Source organism: Rhineura floridana, chromosome 9, assembly GCF_030035675.1.
Source record: "Rhineura floridana isolate rRhiFlo1 chromosome 9, rRhiFlo1.hap2, whole genome shotgun sequence".
Taxonomy (NCBI): domain Eukaryota; kingdom Metazoa; phylum Chordata; class Lepidosauria; order Squamata; family Rhineuridae; genus Rhineura; species Rhineura floridana.
The window spans coordinates 105,911,251-105,929,001 of NC_084488.1; the positions used below are offsets into that span (position 1 = coordinate 105,911,251).

Consider the following 17,751-nt stretch of genomic DNA (forward strand, 5'->3'; position numbering starts at 1 on the left):
CAACAATTTTAAAATACGGCATTTAAAACAACCTAAAATCACAAAATAGAATGAGTTCTAAAATATATGTCTCAGGTGTCAAAGGCCAGGGCAAATTGCATTGTTTTACTACTTGGTTTGCCACCCTGGTCTCCATTGGGGCAAAGGGTGGGATGTAAATTTAATTAATAAATAGAATAAAATAAAATAAATGATGTGGATAGAATGTTGAGATCTGAATCTAGGTGACAACTTCTAATCTTATTTCATTGATGGATGTGTTCAGTCATTACTTGGCCCAGGTTCTATCATGATGAAATCAGGAGCAGACCTTGAGCTTGCATATTCTCCCCTGCTCCTCCTCAGCATGAGAAGGAGGGACCAAATATACCAGCACACTCAACATTTCTTCAAAAACAGAATCTTCTGCTTTGGTGGTGAGCAGGGTAATGAAGGAGCAGGCAAGGGTTTAATCAAGATCAAGGCATAATCCCAAAGGCCAAGTTATGAATGAATGGACCATTGGCAAGTTGCCCTCTTTCAACTTTCTCCCTAAAATTACAATAAGAGTGTGTTACTTCACAGGGTTGTTGTGATGATGCATAAGGGATGTAAAACATTTTTCCCATTCAGACATTATTAAAATAAGGATGCATCATTATGGAAATAATGTGTATGCAGTGTTTAGGTTGTATAATAAACTAGTGATGTGGTACAAAATTTTACTGCAAACTCTCTGCCAACACTATCCTCCTTCTATTCTCTTAAGGTCTGAAACGAACAGCAGAGGCCTTCTTTATAATGATGCTTACTCTGATTATGGTATCTTATACAGCTACTTCTATGGCACTAGCTATTGCCACAGGACAGAGTGTGGTGGCTGTAGCTAATCTACTTCTGACCATCACCTTTATTCTTATGATTGTGAGTATCCTTAAATTGTTCACAGGCTGTCACTGGCATTGTGGCAGCTAGGAAGCTGAACAAGGCACATGCCTGGACACGCAACTAGCTGAATCTATTGAAGTCCACAGATATGTTTTTGGGCCAGTAATACCAAATGGAGACAGTAGTCAAGAAATCAGAAGAAGACTAGGACTAGGGAGGGCAGCTATAAGAGAACTAGAAAAGATCCTCAAATGCAAAGATGTATCATTGAACACCAAAGTTAGGATGATTCAAACCATGGTATTCCCTATCTCTTTTTTTTTCAATAATTTTTATTCAAATTTTCATAAAACATACAAGACGAAATCATAAAACATTCAAAGACAAAAAACAAAATCAAAAATAGTTAAACAAAAAAAAAAAAGAAAGAAAAAAAAAAACAAAAATAAAAAATAAAGAGTAAAATATTGACTTCCCATTTGTCAAAGATCAAATCAGTTATAAGTCTATAATATATAACAATCCTGTCTCTTAAGTCATATTATAAAATCACTTTCCTCCAGTAGTTATCTTACTTAATCATCAAATCTCATAAACATTACTTTATTCTTTCCACAAAAAGTCAAAGAGAGGTTTCAATTCTTTAAGAAATATATCTATCAATTTTTTTTCCAGATAAGCATATCGATTAATCCATCTCATTACTAATTATGATAATCTTATTGTCATAACCATAGTCAAAATAAACATTTCAATTAATCCATCACATCAGATAGGTATTCCCTATCTCTATGTATGGATGTGAAAGTTGGACAGTGAAAAAAGCAGATAATAGAAAAATCAACTCATTTGAAATGTAGGGTTGGAGGAGAGTTTTGCAGATACCATGAACTACGAAAAAGACAAATAATTGGGGACTTCCGGGAAGGGTTACTTCGCTTGTGCCTGCTTTTGGGACGGGCTCCCGCCTCAAAAGAAGCTTATTCAGATATAAATCAGTCAGAACGTTTTTTTTTTTGACTGATGAAATTTCTCCCGGGCAGGGAGAAACGTAGAGATCAACCTCAAAAGCCTGTTTTGTTGGGAGGACTGGATTTCATTAATTTATGAGATAAGGTCCAGCCAACAATGCCGGACGGACTTTCGAACAAGCTCTATCTGCTTAAGCGATACGTTTATCTTTTCTTTAAAGAGAGAACGGACTAACAGGCAAGCACCCTTCTTTCTATTATTTTTTTTACTTGGTTTAAATTGTTGCAGCAAAAGGAGATTTGTCAGATTGATCGGCTTTGGACAGCTTCTGGGTGAGCTATAACTCTTCTCTGTTATCCACGAAATTAACAGCTTATCTCTGTTTCTGTCGCAAAAAGCTGTCCTGGAAGTGCATTCTAAAGATATACACAGAAGAGGGATTTCTATTCCTGATTTCTATTCCAAGGAATATTATATTGTCTGGGACTATTCTCTTTTTGGTCTATTTTATTTTGACGAATCTGCTTCTTCACGACGCCACTAACTGTTTTGATGCTGGGAACTAAATTTGTTTTGCATTCTTGAACATAGAGAGATAAGGCAGGTTGCTCTGTTTATACTGTGATGTCATCAAGCCTGGAATATTAACCCAATTGTTGCTGAAATAAGAAGTGGTTTTTCTTTATTTTTGTTTTGCTTTGTTTTCGTGGTTTTAAAAATGGCAATCAAGAAAGTGGCTGAGAATCTGGAAGTAACTATGTTTCAGAAAATAATGGATGAGATTGAGATAACGAAACAAACCCTGCGACAGGGTAGTAAGGAGCTGAAAATTGAACTGAGCAAAATGACGCAGGAGCTTAAAGAAATAGGGGATCCTGTGAGAGAGGAGAATGAGATCAGAGATGAGAAAAGAAAAAATAAAGGGAAGATACAAGCCCTGGAGATTGGAACAAATGTGGAATTGGAAAAAGATCTGGAGTTTATGGATTTTAGAAATAAAATCTACTGTTTGGAATTTAACGTTATCTCTGAAGAAATTAATGAAGATATTAGAGATAAATTTATCAATGGCTTGGATAATCTTCTGGACTGGAATGATGTGATGGAGCTTGATATAGAGAAAATCTATGGAATTAACTGCAGCCATGTGACAATGGAAAAACTCTTAAGAGATGAGCCAGTGCATTTTGTAAAAAAGAAGAACACAGATATGACTTTACAACAGTATTTCAGCAACTTATTCAGAATGGATGGCAAGAAAATATTTGGGATAGAGGAAATTCCCATCAGACTCTTATTATATGACTATGGCTACAACAGCAAGATTATTATGGACTACTGATAATGGAAGATTGGACACTGAAATTACTGGACTTAACAGGACTATTGAAGATGGAAGATGGAACTAATAGGGATAATGGAATAATGGCTATTGAAATTATTGGACCTAACAGATTCTGATGAGATGGATTAATCGAAATGTTTATTTGGACTATGGTTATGACAATAAGATTATTATAATTATTAACAAGATGGATTAATTGACATGTTTATTTGGAGAAAAATTGATAGATATATTTCTTAAAGAATTGAAACCTCTCTTTGACTTTTTGTGGAAAGAATAAAGTAATGTTTATGAGATTTGATGATTAATTAAGATAACTACTGGAGGAAAGTGATTTTATAATATGATTTAAGAGACAGGATTGTTATATATTGTAGACCTATAACTGATTTGATATGTGACAAATGGGAAGTCAACATTTTATTTTTTTTTGTTTAATCATTTTTGTTTTGTTTTGTTTTTTGTCTTTGAATGTTTTATGATTTTGTTTTCTATGTTTTATGAAAATTTGAATAAAAATTATTGTAAAAAGAAAAAGAAAAAGACAAATAATTGGGTGTTAGAACAAATTAAACCAGAACTATCACTAGAAGCTAAAATGATGAAACTGAAGTTATACTTTGGACACATCTTGAGAAGACATGATTCACTAGAAAAGACAATAATGCTGGGAAAACAGAAGGGAGTAGAAAAAGAGGAAGACTAAACAAGAGGTGGATTGATTCCGTAAAGCAAGCCACAGACCTGAACTTAGAAGATCTGAACAAGGTGGTTTATAACAGATGCTATTGGAGGTCGCTGATTCATAGGGTTGCCATAAGTCATAATCGACTTGAAGGCATATAACAGCAACAATTCTTTAATGAAATACCACCCCCAAAACTTCTGTTTTAAGCAGTCTTTGAAGAACTGCAGAGAAATACATGTTAGTGTTGTAGTTGTGACTGATCTTCTGCATAGGGGATACATAAACAATATAGGGCACGAGGCTACATTTGGCCACAAAACAGTATTTCTTGTTTGATTCACTTACTCAGAAAGCTAGTCCTCACCACCGCAGAAAGTTGCTAAAACTTGTCTGTGACAGAGACTCTGGTAGAAACATGCATTCAGTGGGTTTTTTTTTAATTTGTTGTGGAAAATGGGAGGGGGATGTTACTAGGAAATGACTTTGGCCAGACTAGGTGTCTCATGAGATGGACTGAGTAAATTAATAAAATGCTAACCCCTTACAAAACCATGTCAAGGGTGCAGGCAGATATAGAGTGGTGCAACATGCCACAGGTATTCTAGTTAGTTGCTCAGTGGAGCATTCAGTCCTAGTGAACACAGATCAGATTCAGAATAAGAGTTCATTTGAACTCTACATGTATAATTTCATTAAGAGAGTCTTGGCTTACATGTCACTTCAACAGTGTGATTGAATCATGTGAGTAAATAACCATATGGCTAACTGAAGGGCCATGCAGCAATCACACCAGGTAAAACCATACTTTAGAGTTTCCCCAGCCTTTGGTGTTTGGGACACATTTTTTATTTCTGTTTCTAGGATTATAACCAGAGGCATACTTCACTCTTACACTCAAAAATGTACATTTATATTTTCTGAATCCGCTCCCACTGCAGTATGCAGGCATTTCTCTCGCAACTATGGGATAGTTCTGGTTCTAACACCCAATTTGGTTTTTTTCGCAGTTGAAAGTGTGATGTCCCTGTATATATATAATACTGTAAATATGGTAAGTGTGGGTTTATTCGAGTGTATGTGGTAAGTAGACTGAGTGAGAGGGTGGAGTACATGGGTTGGAATGTTGATGAGTGTTGTATGATGATTGGCTGAGTATTTGAGTGTCTGAAGGTATAAATGAGATGATGACAGTTAGTTGGAGTTCATTTTGTGAGGCTTTTAGAGAATTGTTGGGTGGACTGGATTAGGCAGGTAGTGAGGCAGGATATTGATGACTAGACACATAAAGAGTAACGCATCTTATGAAACCACACGCTTGTTGACTATATCTTTAAGTAATCTTGTTATTCCCTGTGTATATAAATAAATATTTCTTGGTTTACCAAAACGGCTGATCCTTGGCTAGGGATTTCACAGAACAGAAGGCTGGACAGGGCATATACCAAGGTTGGGAAACAGTATCAATGGTGGCAGCGGCGAAGAGATAGTGTAAGATCATCAGGTATCCAGAGCAACCCAGGGCTGTAATCTTTATTGGAACAAAGATACAGGGGGGTTGAGGCCTGTAAGTGCACCCAGACACAACGTATCAATAAGCCAGGAGGAGACTAAGGCACAGTCTCAAGCCAATATTGTTTACAGGGAGTGTCTGGTGGTGCTGCCTAACAGTGGATCTTGAGAGATCTTTGCTAGAGCCGGTGAGAGAACTGTGTTGAGAGCAGGACCCTGAGGTGGGACCGTGTCAAGGTGGTGACCACAAGCGGGATCATACCAGGTGGCGCCTGAGGTGGGATCCTGAAGGGAGGGGCCTGACAGAAAGCTCTCCTCCAACACCACATTTTAAATGAGTTGATTTTTCTCTTATCCACTTTTTTCACTGTCCAACTTTCGTTATACAGCCACAAGAGTGGCTGTATACTATAGTCAGTGGGGATTTTTCACATTCCGCAATGTTAAATGGAAAATATCCCCCCATGCCATTCTGAGGCTTCCCATAAGCTCATTTCAAAACAAAACCTTATAGTTCTGAACTCAGAAACGCTTGCTTAACAACCCTGTCAATTTTCATGGCAATACACAAAACAGTCAGAGAGAATCGAGAGTTCAAAGTCTAAAGAGAGAGAAAAAAACCTCAGAGCCCTTTTGGACTTTTTTCTGCGAGTTCTCATAATCTGTTGAAATTCATTAAAAATCAGCCATGTTCACAGAGTACCTGTAATCCTAATACTGACGTTGCCCCATACTCTGACCTTCATCTGCTGCAGTTTAAAAGTTAAAAAAATGCCTGGTTGATTTTTAATTAAGTTAAGAAATTTTGGCTGGAAGCCTATTATAATGCGGAGCATGCTCAGTTAAGGACCAACTGTCAGTGTTCTAAAAGCCTCACAGCTGCTGGGCTTGGCTAATCAGAGGGCCACACCCACACGACTTGATTTCACTTGAGACAGTCATGGCTTCCCTCAAAGAATCCTGGGAAGTGTAGTTTGTGAAGGGTGCTAAGAGACTCCTATTCCCGAGAGAATGGTTAACAGTCAGCCACTCTGATTGAAGGTCTGTGAGAGGAACAGGGCGTCTCCTAGCAACTCTCAGCACCCTTCACTAACTACACTTCCCAGGATTTTTTGAGAGAAGCCATGATTGGCTTTGAGCCATGGCTTTGAGAGAAGCCATGATAAATTGTTTTAAATTGTTTTTAAGAGATGTGTTTTTAAATTTGTATATTTGTTTTTAATGTTTTTAGTTATTGTAAACGGCCCAGAGAGCTTCGGCTATGGGGCGGTATATAAATACACTAAATAAATAGATAAATAAATAATGATTGTCCAAAGTGTAATAGAGACCTGGTGTGGATGTGGCCAGGGACAGCTTTGTTTTAAATTTGGGTGGGAGGTAGGGTTGCCAGGTTCAGGGCCTGAGACTGATCCTGTATCTTTAGAAGAAGAGAAAGTCAGCCAAGTGCAGGTATGCTTGCAACATTGTAATGGGAAAAACCACAAGGCAGAATTGTCCCTTCCCCCTGCCCAACTGTGAAAGATACAGAAGACGTCTTGGTTGGTCAGTTTTACCTATCCTAATCATGATTGCATAGGAGTATATCCGATTCAACTCAATAATCATACAGATGATCAGACCTGCCTTTTCCCTCCTTCCCCTCCCCTCTTCCTTCTTCCGCCTTCCCTGCCCACTCCAGCTCTCCGTCCCTCCCCCTGTCAGTTTTACCTATCCTAAGCATGATTGCACGGGAGTAAATCCCACTGAACTCAATAAACATGCAAATGACCACATCTGTCCTTCTCCCCTCCCCCTCCTGCCTGCTCCCATCCCAGTCCTCCCCTCTGCCTTTCCACTCCTCCCCCTCCTCCCTTCCCCATCCCCTGTGGTCAGTTTCACCTATCCTAAGCATGTCTCCCTGGTGTGTGTGTGTGTAAATCCCACTTAACTCAATAAGCATGCAAGTGATCAATCCATTCTCAGCAAACTTGCACAGGATCCCATTTCTTACCTCCCAGATTAAAAAGCAGGGAAATTCACTAATAGGCAAAAAACCTTACGGTTTAAGAATGTACCTATAGCCCACAGATATTTCTACCAAACTTTAAAAAGCAGGGAAATTGGGCAGCTATAGTGAATGCACCAGGGGAGCAGGAGACCTGAACTCCTCTCTGAGATATTGTACTGTCCTACAGAGTTGTCAAAATGCAAACACCATTTGGGTTGGTCTTTCACAGTCCAATCCACTTGCTGTGTAGCTTGGAAGAATTTGGTAACATGTGCCTCTGAGCATATGGTGAGTGGTGGCAACACCTGTAATCAGCCCAAATAATAGAAAGAAGATATGTCCTGTGCTGATCTTGTTTTAGCCGGGAGGAAGCAACATTATTAAGACAGTTGATATAGTTCAGATGGTCACTTTAAATAGGTCTGATTTACTTTGCAATTTTAGTGAAGTTTTCTATAGGAAATCATTTTCTTTTGCTTTTGTTTCTATGAATATGTGAAGTACAGCAACACTTTGCAAAATTTATACTAAAAACACTCCAAACGTAATTGTGGAATAATGGCACTGACTTCTGCAAAATACTCTCCAGTGGACCTCAGAAGTGTCTCAATTTGCACAAGATAAAACAGTGGAAAGTGAAATATATTCTAGCAAAATTCTAGGTGTGCTCTATGTTTTTAATTGATGGTGAACACCTTGCCTTAAATAAAGTGCTGGTGTTGACCTATAAAGCCCTATACGGCTTAGGTCCAGGCTATTTATCAGACCGTATCTCCCTGTATGAACCTGCCCGGGCCCTGAGATCCTCAGGAGAGGCCCTTCTCTCAATACCCACATCTTCTCAAGTACGACTAGTGGGGACGCGTGAGAGGGCCTTCTCGGTGGCTGCCCCTAGGCTTTGGAATTCCCTTCCTAGGGAGGTAAGAATGACCCCCTCTCTGCAGTCCTTCCGCCGACAAGCAAAGACCTTCCTATTCCAACAAGCCTTTGGAATTGAAGGCTAAGGATAGGGCGTGAAGGGTGCTGCATTGCTAATGTCTATTATATCATTTTTAAACTAGTTTGAACTTTTTTAGCTATATGTGTATGGTTTTAATATTGGAAATAGCTTAATCTTATTTTAATGTAGACTTTGTATGTTTTTAATTATATGTATTTTTAATCTGGAAGCCGCCATGACTTCCAGTTTTGGGAAAATGGCGGGGTATAAATAAAGATAATAATAATAATAATAATTAAACATAGCAGGCTGAAAACATGCATCCTCTTTTTTTCAACAACTAGAGTCATTGCTAAAGTAGCAGCATATTGTAATCAGTCTGATTTTACATTAAACTGCAGTTTCAGGTCCAACTGTTAATGCACCCAAAATAGAAATAGACCATAACCTCCAGTTTGAAACAAAAAAGGCTATCTTCACCATCATATGACATTGACCAATAAAAAGGCTTTGAAATTAATAAAAATAAATTTGACACAGATTTCTAGGACGAATAATGAGGGAAATAAATTTTTCTAGTTTAGATTCTCTGTAGAAACATTAGTAACACAGGAAAGAAGCAAAGTAAGAAGAACACCAACAAACATACAAAAATATAATTCTCCATCTTTGGAGATGGCAGGTGTTGCCACCACCCACTATATGCTCAGAGGCACATGTTACCAAATTCTTCCAAGCTACACAGCAAGTGGATTGGACTGTGAAAGACCAACTCAAATTGTGTTTGCATTTTGACAACTTTGTAGGGCAGTACAATATCTCAGAGAGGAGGTCAGGTCTCCTGCTCCCCTGGTGCATTCACTATAGCTGCCCAATTTCCCTGCTTTTTAAAGTTTGGTAGAAATATCTGTGGGCTATAGGTACATTCTTAAACCGCACGGTTTTTTGCCTATTAGTGAATATCTATATAGAGACAGGGAATACCATGGTCTGAATGATCCTGACTTTAGTGTTCAGTGATACATCTTTGCATTTGAGGACCTTTTCTAGTTCTCTCATAGCTGCGCTCGCCAGTCCTAGCCTTCTTCTGATTTCTTGACTATTGTCTCCATTTTGGTTAATGACTGTGCCAAGGTATTGATAATCCTCGACAAGTTCAATGTCCTCATTGTCAACTTTGTTACATAAATCATCTGTTGTCATTACTTTCGTCTTCTTGACGTTCAGCTATAGTCCTGCTTTTCTGCTTTCCTCTTTATCTTTCAGCAGTATTCATTTCAAATCACTACTGGTTTCTGCTAGTATGGTATCATCTGCATATCTTAAATTATTGATATTTCTCCCACCAATTTTCACACCTCCTTCATCTTGGTCAAGCCCGCTTTCTGTATGATATATTCTGCATATAGATTAAACAAATAGGGTGATAAAATACACCCCTGCCTCACACCCTTTCCAATGGGGAACCAATTGGTTTCTCCACATTCTGTCCTTACAGTAGCTTCTTCTCCAGAGTATAGGTTGCGCATCAGGACAATCAGATGCTGTGGCACCCCCATTTCTTTTAAAGCATTCCATAGCTTTTCATGATCTACACAATCAAAGGCTTTGCTGTAATCTATAAAGCACAGGGTGATTTCCTTCTGAAATTCTTTTGTCCATTCCATTATCCAACGTATGTTTGTGATATGATCTCTGGTACCTCTTCCCTTTCTAATCCAGCTTGGACATCTGGCACTTCTCGTTCCATACATGGTAAGAGCCCTTGTTGCACAATCTTGAGCATTACTTTACTTGCATGGGAAATTATACTTGATAATTACTGCATTCCCTGGGATCTCCATTCTTTAGAATTGGGATGTATATTGAACGATTCCAGTCTGTGGGCCATTGTTTCCTTTTCCATATATGTTGACAATTTTTTGTCAAAATTGGGACAGATTCAGTCTCAGTAGCTTGTGGTATGCCATCTGTTCCTGGTGATTTGTTTCTTCCAAGTATTTTAAGAGCAGCTTTCACCTCACATTCTAAAATTTCTGGTTTTTCATCATATGGTTCCTCCATGAATGAATGTCATCCTTGCATCTCTTTGATAGAGTTCTTCAGTGTATTGCTTCCATCTTCCTTTTACTTTATCTCGATCAGTCAGTGTGTTCCCCTGTTGATTATTCAACATCCCTACTCTTGGTTTAAATTTCCCTTTCATTTCTCTAATCTTTTGGAATAGGGCTCTTGTCCTACCCTTTTTATTTTCCTCTTCTATTTCTATACAATAACTATTGTAATAATTTCCTTTGTCCCTACATACTAGTCGCATTTAGGGTTCTAACCATGTTTCTGTCTTCTTTGCTTTTGCTTTCTTTCTCTCTTTAACCATTTTAAGAGTTTTGTCAGTCATCCATTGAGGTCTTTCTCTCTTTTTTAACTAGAGGTATTGTCTTTTTGCATTCTTGCCTGATAATGTCTCTGACTTCAATCTATAGTTCTTCTGGTTCTCTGTCAACTAAGTTTAAAGCCTCAAAACAGTTCCTTATTTGATCTTTATATTCTTCTGGGATGTTATTTGAATTGTATTTTGGCATTATGATTGCTTTGTTGGTCTTCTTTAGCTTTACTCTGATTTTCAATATTACCAGTTCACGATCTGTACCGCAGTTTGCTCCTGGACCTGTTTTCGCAGAAAGTATGGAACTTCTCCATCTTCTGCTACCAATTAGATAATCAATTTGATGCCTATATTGACTATTTGGTAATGTCTACGTGTACAATCTGCTTTTCAGTTGCTCAACAAATATGTTTGCAAGAAACAAATTATTGGCTTCACAGAATTCAGTGTCTTTCTCCTGCTTCATTTCTATCTCCTAAGCCCCATTTCCCCACAATTTCTAGTACTTCTATGTTCCCTGCTTTTGCATTCCAGTCCCCCATGGTTATCAGCACATCTTGTTTTGGTGTGTGATCAATTTCGTCCTGTACTTCTGTGTAAAATCTCTCCAATTCCTCTTCTTCATTTGCCGTTGGAACATAGACTTGGATGATGGTTATTGTTAATAGGTTTCCCGTTATATCTCATTGATATCACTCGCTCAGAGTTTGAGTTATAGCTCCTAATTGCTTTTGCTACATTACTTCTCACTATCAAAGCAACCCCGTTTCTTCTTCTCATTTCCTGCATAAAATATTCTGTAGTTGCCTGATTGAAAATGTCCCATTCCTCTCTGTTTTAATTCACTCACTCCAAGTATTGTAATGTTGATACATTCCATTTCTTGCTTGACAATTTCTAACTTTCCCTGCTTCATGCTTCTCACATTCCATGTTCTTATTGTGTACGTCATACAACTCTGGACTCTCCTTTCGCATCTCTGCACATCATCCTCTGGGCTTCCTTTCAGCTTTGACCCAGCTGCATCATTAGTCACAGCACTGCTTGTACTTGTCCTTTGTTCTTCCCCAGTAGCTTGGTGAGTGCCTTCTGACCTGGGGGACATCTCATAGGGTTTTCATGGAAAGAGATATTCAGAGGTGGTTTACCATTGCCTTCCTCTGAATCTGGATGCATCTTAGTCTGGTGTCTCAGCTTTGACCATTCCGCCTTGGGTGCCCCTGCTATGAGTCTAGACACCTGCTGGCATTACCTCCTCACCATATTAAGGTGTGCATCCTAGCGGGGGTCACTTAAGAATAGCTCTGTTTTATACATCCTGCATTATAGAAGAAACAGAACAGGTTTAGGTGAAAATATACACAACTCTAAAGGCTTTTTTGTTGCTGTTCACCAAGGTATTGCTTTCTTTAATGATCAGTTAAATAACTACATTGAATTTAGATTTTTAATTACAGGGTTTTTTTGCAGATTTTCTCTGGATTGTTGGTAAATCTCACCAGTATACTGCCTTGGCTTTCTTGGCTGCAATACTTCAGCATACCTCGATATGGGATGACAGTAAGTGCTACAGTGTCTTGCAGTTTGTGCTAAGAATCATTGTTCAAAACGGAACAATTCTATTTATAATGGAATATTGGTGAAAGACCAATCAATTCAGCTCAAGTTCTTAAAAAGTCTGCCCAGTATTAAAAAGCATATCGACTGATTTACAGAATTTAACAGGCTTTGGCCCCCAATCCAGCTAAAGTCAGTTGTGAGTTACTAAGGTTGCAAACCTAAACATACTTGCTAGAGAGTAAAACCACTTAATATAGTGAGTCATACTCCTGATAAGCATGCAGAAAATTGTGCTGTAAGGTCCATTGAAAGCAACAGGGTTTAAATGGCTTTTAACATAATCCCGAAGCCTCCCACAACACCAGGCTTAACTTCAGACTCTAAAGTTAAATTCCTTTAGGACCTGGGCTGGAACACTTCAGGGGAACAGCTTCCTTTCTTCCTCCCCCCCATACACAAAAAGGCTACAGTCATGATATGCTCCATTTTAAATGATATTTTAGAGGATGATAATAGTGATAATGATGATGGAAAGAATATGCCACATTCCTCAAATGTTCAAAATATTCCAGATACATTTTTTGTATTCCTTACAATATTACTCCCATGTTGCCAATGGAAGAGAAATGATAATGGGTTGCTCAAGGCTGTGTAGTGAACTTTATAGCTGAAGTGAAGACTGAACCAACAAAGCAGACTCAGAACTCATTCTCTATCGTACCCTAGTTAGAAGAGAAAAATCTGCATACTACTACTTTTTTTACATGAAACTACACTGCAACAATTAAACCAAGCTCTCTTGTTTTCTTATGCCTTTATAGCATTTTATTTACTTTCTTACCTTCAAAGGCACTGCAGGTTAATGAACTTACTGGTCTCAAGTTCTGCAATGTAACCATAGATGAAAATTGGAAGAAGAAGTCTAACTGTTCAAAGGTTAAATTACCGATGTAAGTACAACATATCTTTTTATTTCACCCAATCCTACTCCAACAGTTGGAGGCACCTACAACCCCCTGCAATAGTATTTGTCACATTAATGTGATGGCTGCATTCAGACATCATGCTAAACCATAGTTTAGTGTGATGTGAATGATTCATGTGCTCCGCCATCCCTTCCAAAAATGGTATTTGTTTTGGATGTCTGCTAAAGAAAAAAAATGATTAGAAGGAAAAAGATATATTATTTTGACACTAAACTATTAAAAATAGTAGTAGTCCTACGAATGGCTGTAGTCCCTTAAATAAGGAGTCTGGAAACCCCTGAGCCAAATCAGGTCTGAGGGACGATTCCCTGTATAAGTATCTTGTTGCATTACATGCCCACAAAGAACAGTCATCTTAACTACAAATTAACTAACAATCACAAAACAAGGATCATGTTTACTGCCCACTTTTATGCATATGGATAGTCCCTGTATAGTCTGTAAGCTTTTCTTCTCTGTGCTGTACCTTTTGTAGAATTTCAGCTCAAACAGGAATTGTTATACAGCCACATGAGTGGCTGTATACCATAGCAGCATGGGTTTTTCGCATTCCACAATGTTAAATTGAAAATACCCTCCATGCCATTCTGCCGCTTCCCATAAGCACATTTCAAAACAAAATCTTACAATCCTGAACTCAGAAACACTTGCCTAACAACCCTGTATGTTTTCATGGCGATACACGCAACAGTCAGAGAGAATCGAGAGTTCAAACAAGAGAATAAAATCCAGACCAGTTGGACTATTTTGTCAGTGGTCTCATAATTGGTTGAAAATTAATTAAAAATCAGCCATATTTACAGAGTACCTGTAATCCTATTATTGACCTTGTCCCATACTCTGACCTTCATCTTCTGCAGTTTAAAAGTTAAAAAAAATGCCTGGTCAATTTTTAATTAATTAAGAAATTTAACATTGAAGTCTATTATTATGTCGGGCATGCTCAGTAAGAACCAACTAGTGTTCTAAAAGCCAGACTCACACCTGTTTGCTTGGCTAATCAGGTGGCTACACCCATGTAAGACATTTATTCCAATATAAACAGTCATGGCTTCCCCAAAGAATCCTGGTTAGTGTAGTTTGTGAAGGGTGCTGATAGAAGCTCTGTGAGGGGAACAGGGCATCTCCTACAAACTCTCAGCACCCTTCACTAACTACACTTCCCAGGATTCTTTGGGAGAAGCCATGACTGCTTAAAGTGAAATAACAGTCTGGTGTGGATGTGGCCAGGGACAGCTTTGTTTTAAATTTAGGTGGGAGACTACATGTGCCTGCTGTAGAATAAAAAGGAGGGGAAAACCCTGAAAAACAATGATACTGTTCACAGTATTTTGTTTTTGGAAAGGAAAGGGGTTTTTCCTCTCCCCAGTGCCTGCCCACCCAATCTCCTCCCCTCCCACTTCCTCTTCCTCCCTGCCCCTTCCCCAAGTTAGCTTCACCTATTCTAAACATGATTGTAGAGGAGTAAATGCTGTTGAACTCAAAAAGCATCCAAATGATCAAATCTGCTCTCCTCTCCTCCTCCCCCCTCCCTTTGCCCCTCCTCATTCCTTTCCAATCCCCTCCCTCTCCTTCACTCTCCTGTTCCCTCCCCCACGGTCAGTTTTACCTATTCTAAGCATGATTGTACGGGAGTAAATCCCATTGAACACAATGAGCATGCAAATGATGAGATGTGCCTCCTTCCCCTCTCATCTCCCTCCTCCTGTGCCCACTCCAGCCCTCCCTCCCTCCCTCCTCGACCATGGTCAGTTTCCCCTTTCCTAAGCATGATTGCACGAGAGTAAATCCCATTGTACTCAATAAGCATGCAAATGACCAATCCATTCTCAGCAAACTTGCATAGGATCCCATTTTATACCTCCTGGATTAAAAAGCAGAGAAATTCACTAATAAGAAGCTACACAGGAAGTGGATTGGACTGTGAATGTCCAGCCCAAATTGTGTTTGCATTTTGACAAATTTGTAGGGCAGTACAATATCTCCCTACTTTTTACAGTTTGATAGAAATATCTGTTGGCTATAGGTACGTTCTGAAACCGCAAGGTATTTTTTTTTTGCCTATTGAATTATTTATTAAAGGTCTAAAATCACTTCACACAGTACAAAAATGAGAATGAGCACAGGCAGCCTGCCCTCAGGCTCACAACCAAAACATTGTTAACTAAGGAAAAGCCAGTGTGAATAGCTGTCAAGAGGCCAATGAAAGGGTCTTTTTCTCTCTTCATTTTATGCAGAATTGCTGACTCCTGGTGGCAGTTGGGCCGGATGGTCCCACAGAACATAAGAAGCAGCTTTTTTTCAGGAGTGGTTAACCCCCAACTCCAGCATTTTTTCTCACCGCCAGAAGGTCCCACAAATTTTGGCAAGAGTGGCAAAAAATCAAAAGCAGGCACAACACTGGGTGGGGGTGGAGAAGTTTGCAACTCTCTTGCCAAGCCCAGCACCCTATTGAGGATACAAATTGTTCTCTCCCTGGTCATCAGATTGATCATTTGATGAGTGAAGAGAGCGTGATAAACCTTCTTTTCAGCAGATACGAATGGATCAGTTGAGGATGGGGCCTGTGTGATCATGAGAATGTAATGTCACCCATTTTCATCCACATCCATTGCTGCCATGGAGCCCCTGGGGGGTTGGCCAAGGGTGAAAACAGCCCTTGGGCAAAAAGGTTAGCCACCCCAGCTTTATATTGAATCAGACCATTGGTCCAGCTAGTCAGTATATGACTACGAGCTATTCTAACCATGGGCTTTACCACTGAGCTACAGCCCTTCCCATGTGCTCTCTCCCTCTCTTAAGCTACAAAGTTGCTGGCTGCTGCCAGAGTCCAAGAGGGGAACAATTAAAATACATTGCACTAGATTAATTCTCAAAACCTCTTCTTTGTAGGTGCACTGGAGAACAATATCTGAAAAGCCAAGGGATCGAAGCAACTGCATGGGACCTGTGGCAGAATCACGTTGTACTTGCTTGCATGATGATAATTTTCCTTACAATTTCATATATGAAGTTGCGGTTCATGAAAAAATTCTCTTAAAGACAAGTCTGTGATCCAGACTGCCCTGGAGACATCCTAAGTAGCAGAGCTGTAGGCATGACTATTCTCTTCTATTAAGTCTTCTTTTTTTCTTGAACACGTAATGGAGAAAAACAGTATTGCAAAATATCTGCAATATGGCAGGATCCAATCAAGACTGAGCACTTGCAAGCTCTGTAGATATAGGTGGGAGAGAGTTAATCATGTGCTTAATTCTCCCATAGAAACCAATGGGATATAAAGTGCTTAAGTCCAAAAGGATTAATATTAATTAAAATGCAGAACAGTTTTTGAGAGGGATTGTCATGAATCGATACAATTTAGGAGCAAGAAACTTGGATTTCTAAAGCTAAGCCCTTTTTGTTCACAGGATTATAGAATACACCTGCTGCTGCTGCTGCTGCTTAGATGGCACTTCTGGTGTGTTCAGAGCATGTCACACAGATTAGCACTATGCATATGAACCTCCTCATGCGTTCAGTGTATGACTGGAAGGAGCAAGGAACAGGACTGCATTTGCAGGTCTCATTCCCCATATTATGTGTCTCACTGGCCCTGGTCCCCGTTGCATTTGGCATGGTGTTTGAAAAGGGGAAATATGTGCCTACTGTTGTGTACACTCAGCACCCTCCCTCTCTCCCTTTACACAAAACGTGGACTTCAGGGCCAGGGGGCTTCCATACGTTCATTGAATGTGGGGGTGAAGTGTCATATGAAAGCCCCTGTTAAGTCAGTACTGCATATACATGGTTCCCAACACCAAGGTTTGTTTTAGTTTTTAAGAAAGGGATCTTTGGAAGAGGATGACTACATGTAGAGATTGTGCAGTGGGGGAAGGAGAAAGGGCATTCATCCTTTCCTCGCTCCAGATCACCCCCTTCCCTGAATGGCTTCCCATCCACAGACTTTCGTATCAGCTTGCCCACTCGTACAAATTGAAAACTATTATTTCATTGCACTATTTTATGCAATATCTTATTTCTCTTTCCACCCCAAATAGGAGCCAATCAGTTAATTAGCATATATCAAATTTAATTTAGAAATACCTATATTTAGGGCATCAAATGAGTGGAAAGGTTTTGCATACAAATTATAACTAAACTGCTAAAGAATAACTGCTTAGTTATTATATATTTCACATAAAGGATTATGCTGAAGTGCAATCAGTTAGAAACATTACGTATTTCCTTTCTGTTTTGTAGTCTCTGGCTCATTCTGAGTTTAGGATGATAACCAAACCTCATGAGCTGAGATAGATGCTGCATGGTTTACAGCTCTAAGATCTCGCCTCTCCCTGACCGCCACCTCCATCCCTGAGTGGGTTGAGGTTCTTACTTAAGATTGTGAGCCTTGCAGAACAAAGGCAGACTGGGTCTGTTATTTTATACTGGTACAGCATCTTGTTTCTGTAGATACCATGGAAATTAAATAAATGAATAAACCAGACGCAGTGAATTAATGCAAGCTG

The 17,751-nt window shown here is 39.2% G+C and overlaps 1 protein-coding gene across 1 annotated transcript in view; it reads left to right on the forward strand.

Annotated features, from left to right (window-relative positions):
- Positions 1 to 16,421, forward strand: part of LOC133363738 (broad substrate specificity ATP-binding cassette transporter ABCG2-like) — a 65,044-nt gene extending 48,623 nt beyond the window's left edge. The window contains exons 12-16 of the mRNA XM_061583058.1: positions 749 to 903; positions 12,168 to 12,257; positions 13,107 to 13,148; positions 14,536 to 14,576; positions 16,136 to 16,421. Coding sequence (XP_061439042.1) covers positions 749 to 903; positions 12,168 to 12,257; positions 13,107 to 13,148; positions 14,536 to 14,576; positions 16,136 to 16,283 — 476 coding nt within the window. The 3' untranslated portion in view covers positions 16,284 to 16,421. The remainder of the gene's footprint in view (positions 1 to 748; positions 904 to 12,167; positions 12,258 to 13,106; positions 13,149 to 14,535; positions 14,577 to 16,135) is intronic.
- Positions 16,422 to 17,751: the final 1,330 nt, after the last annotated feature.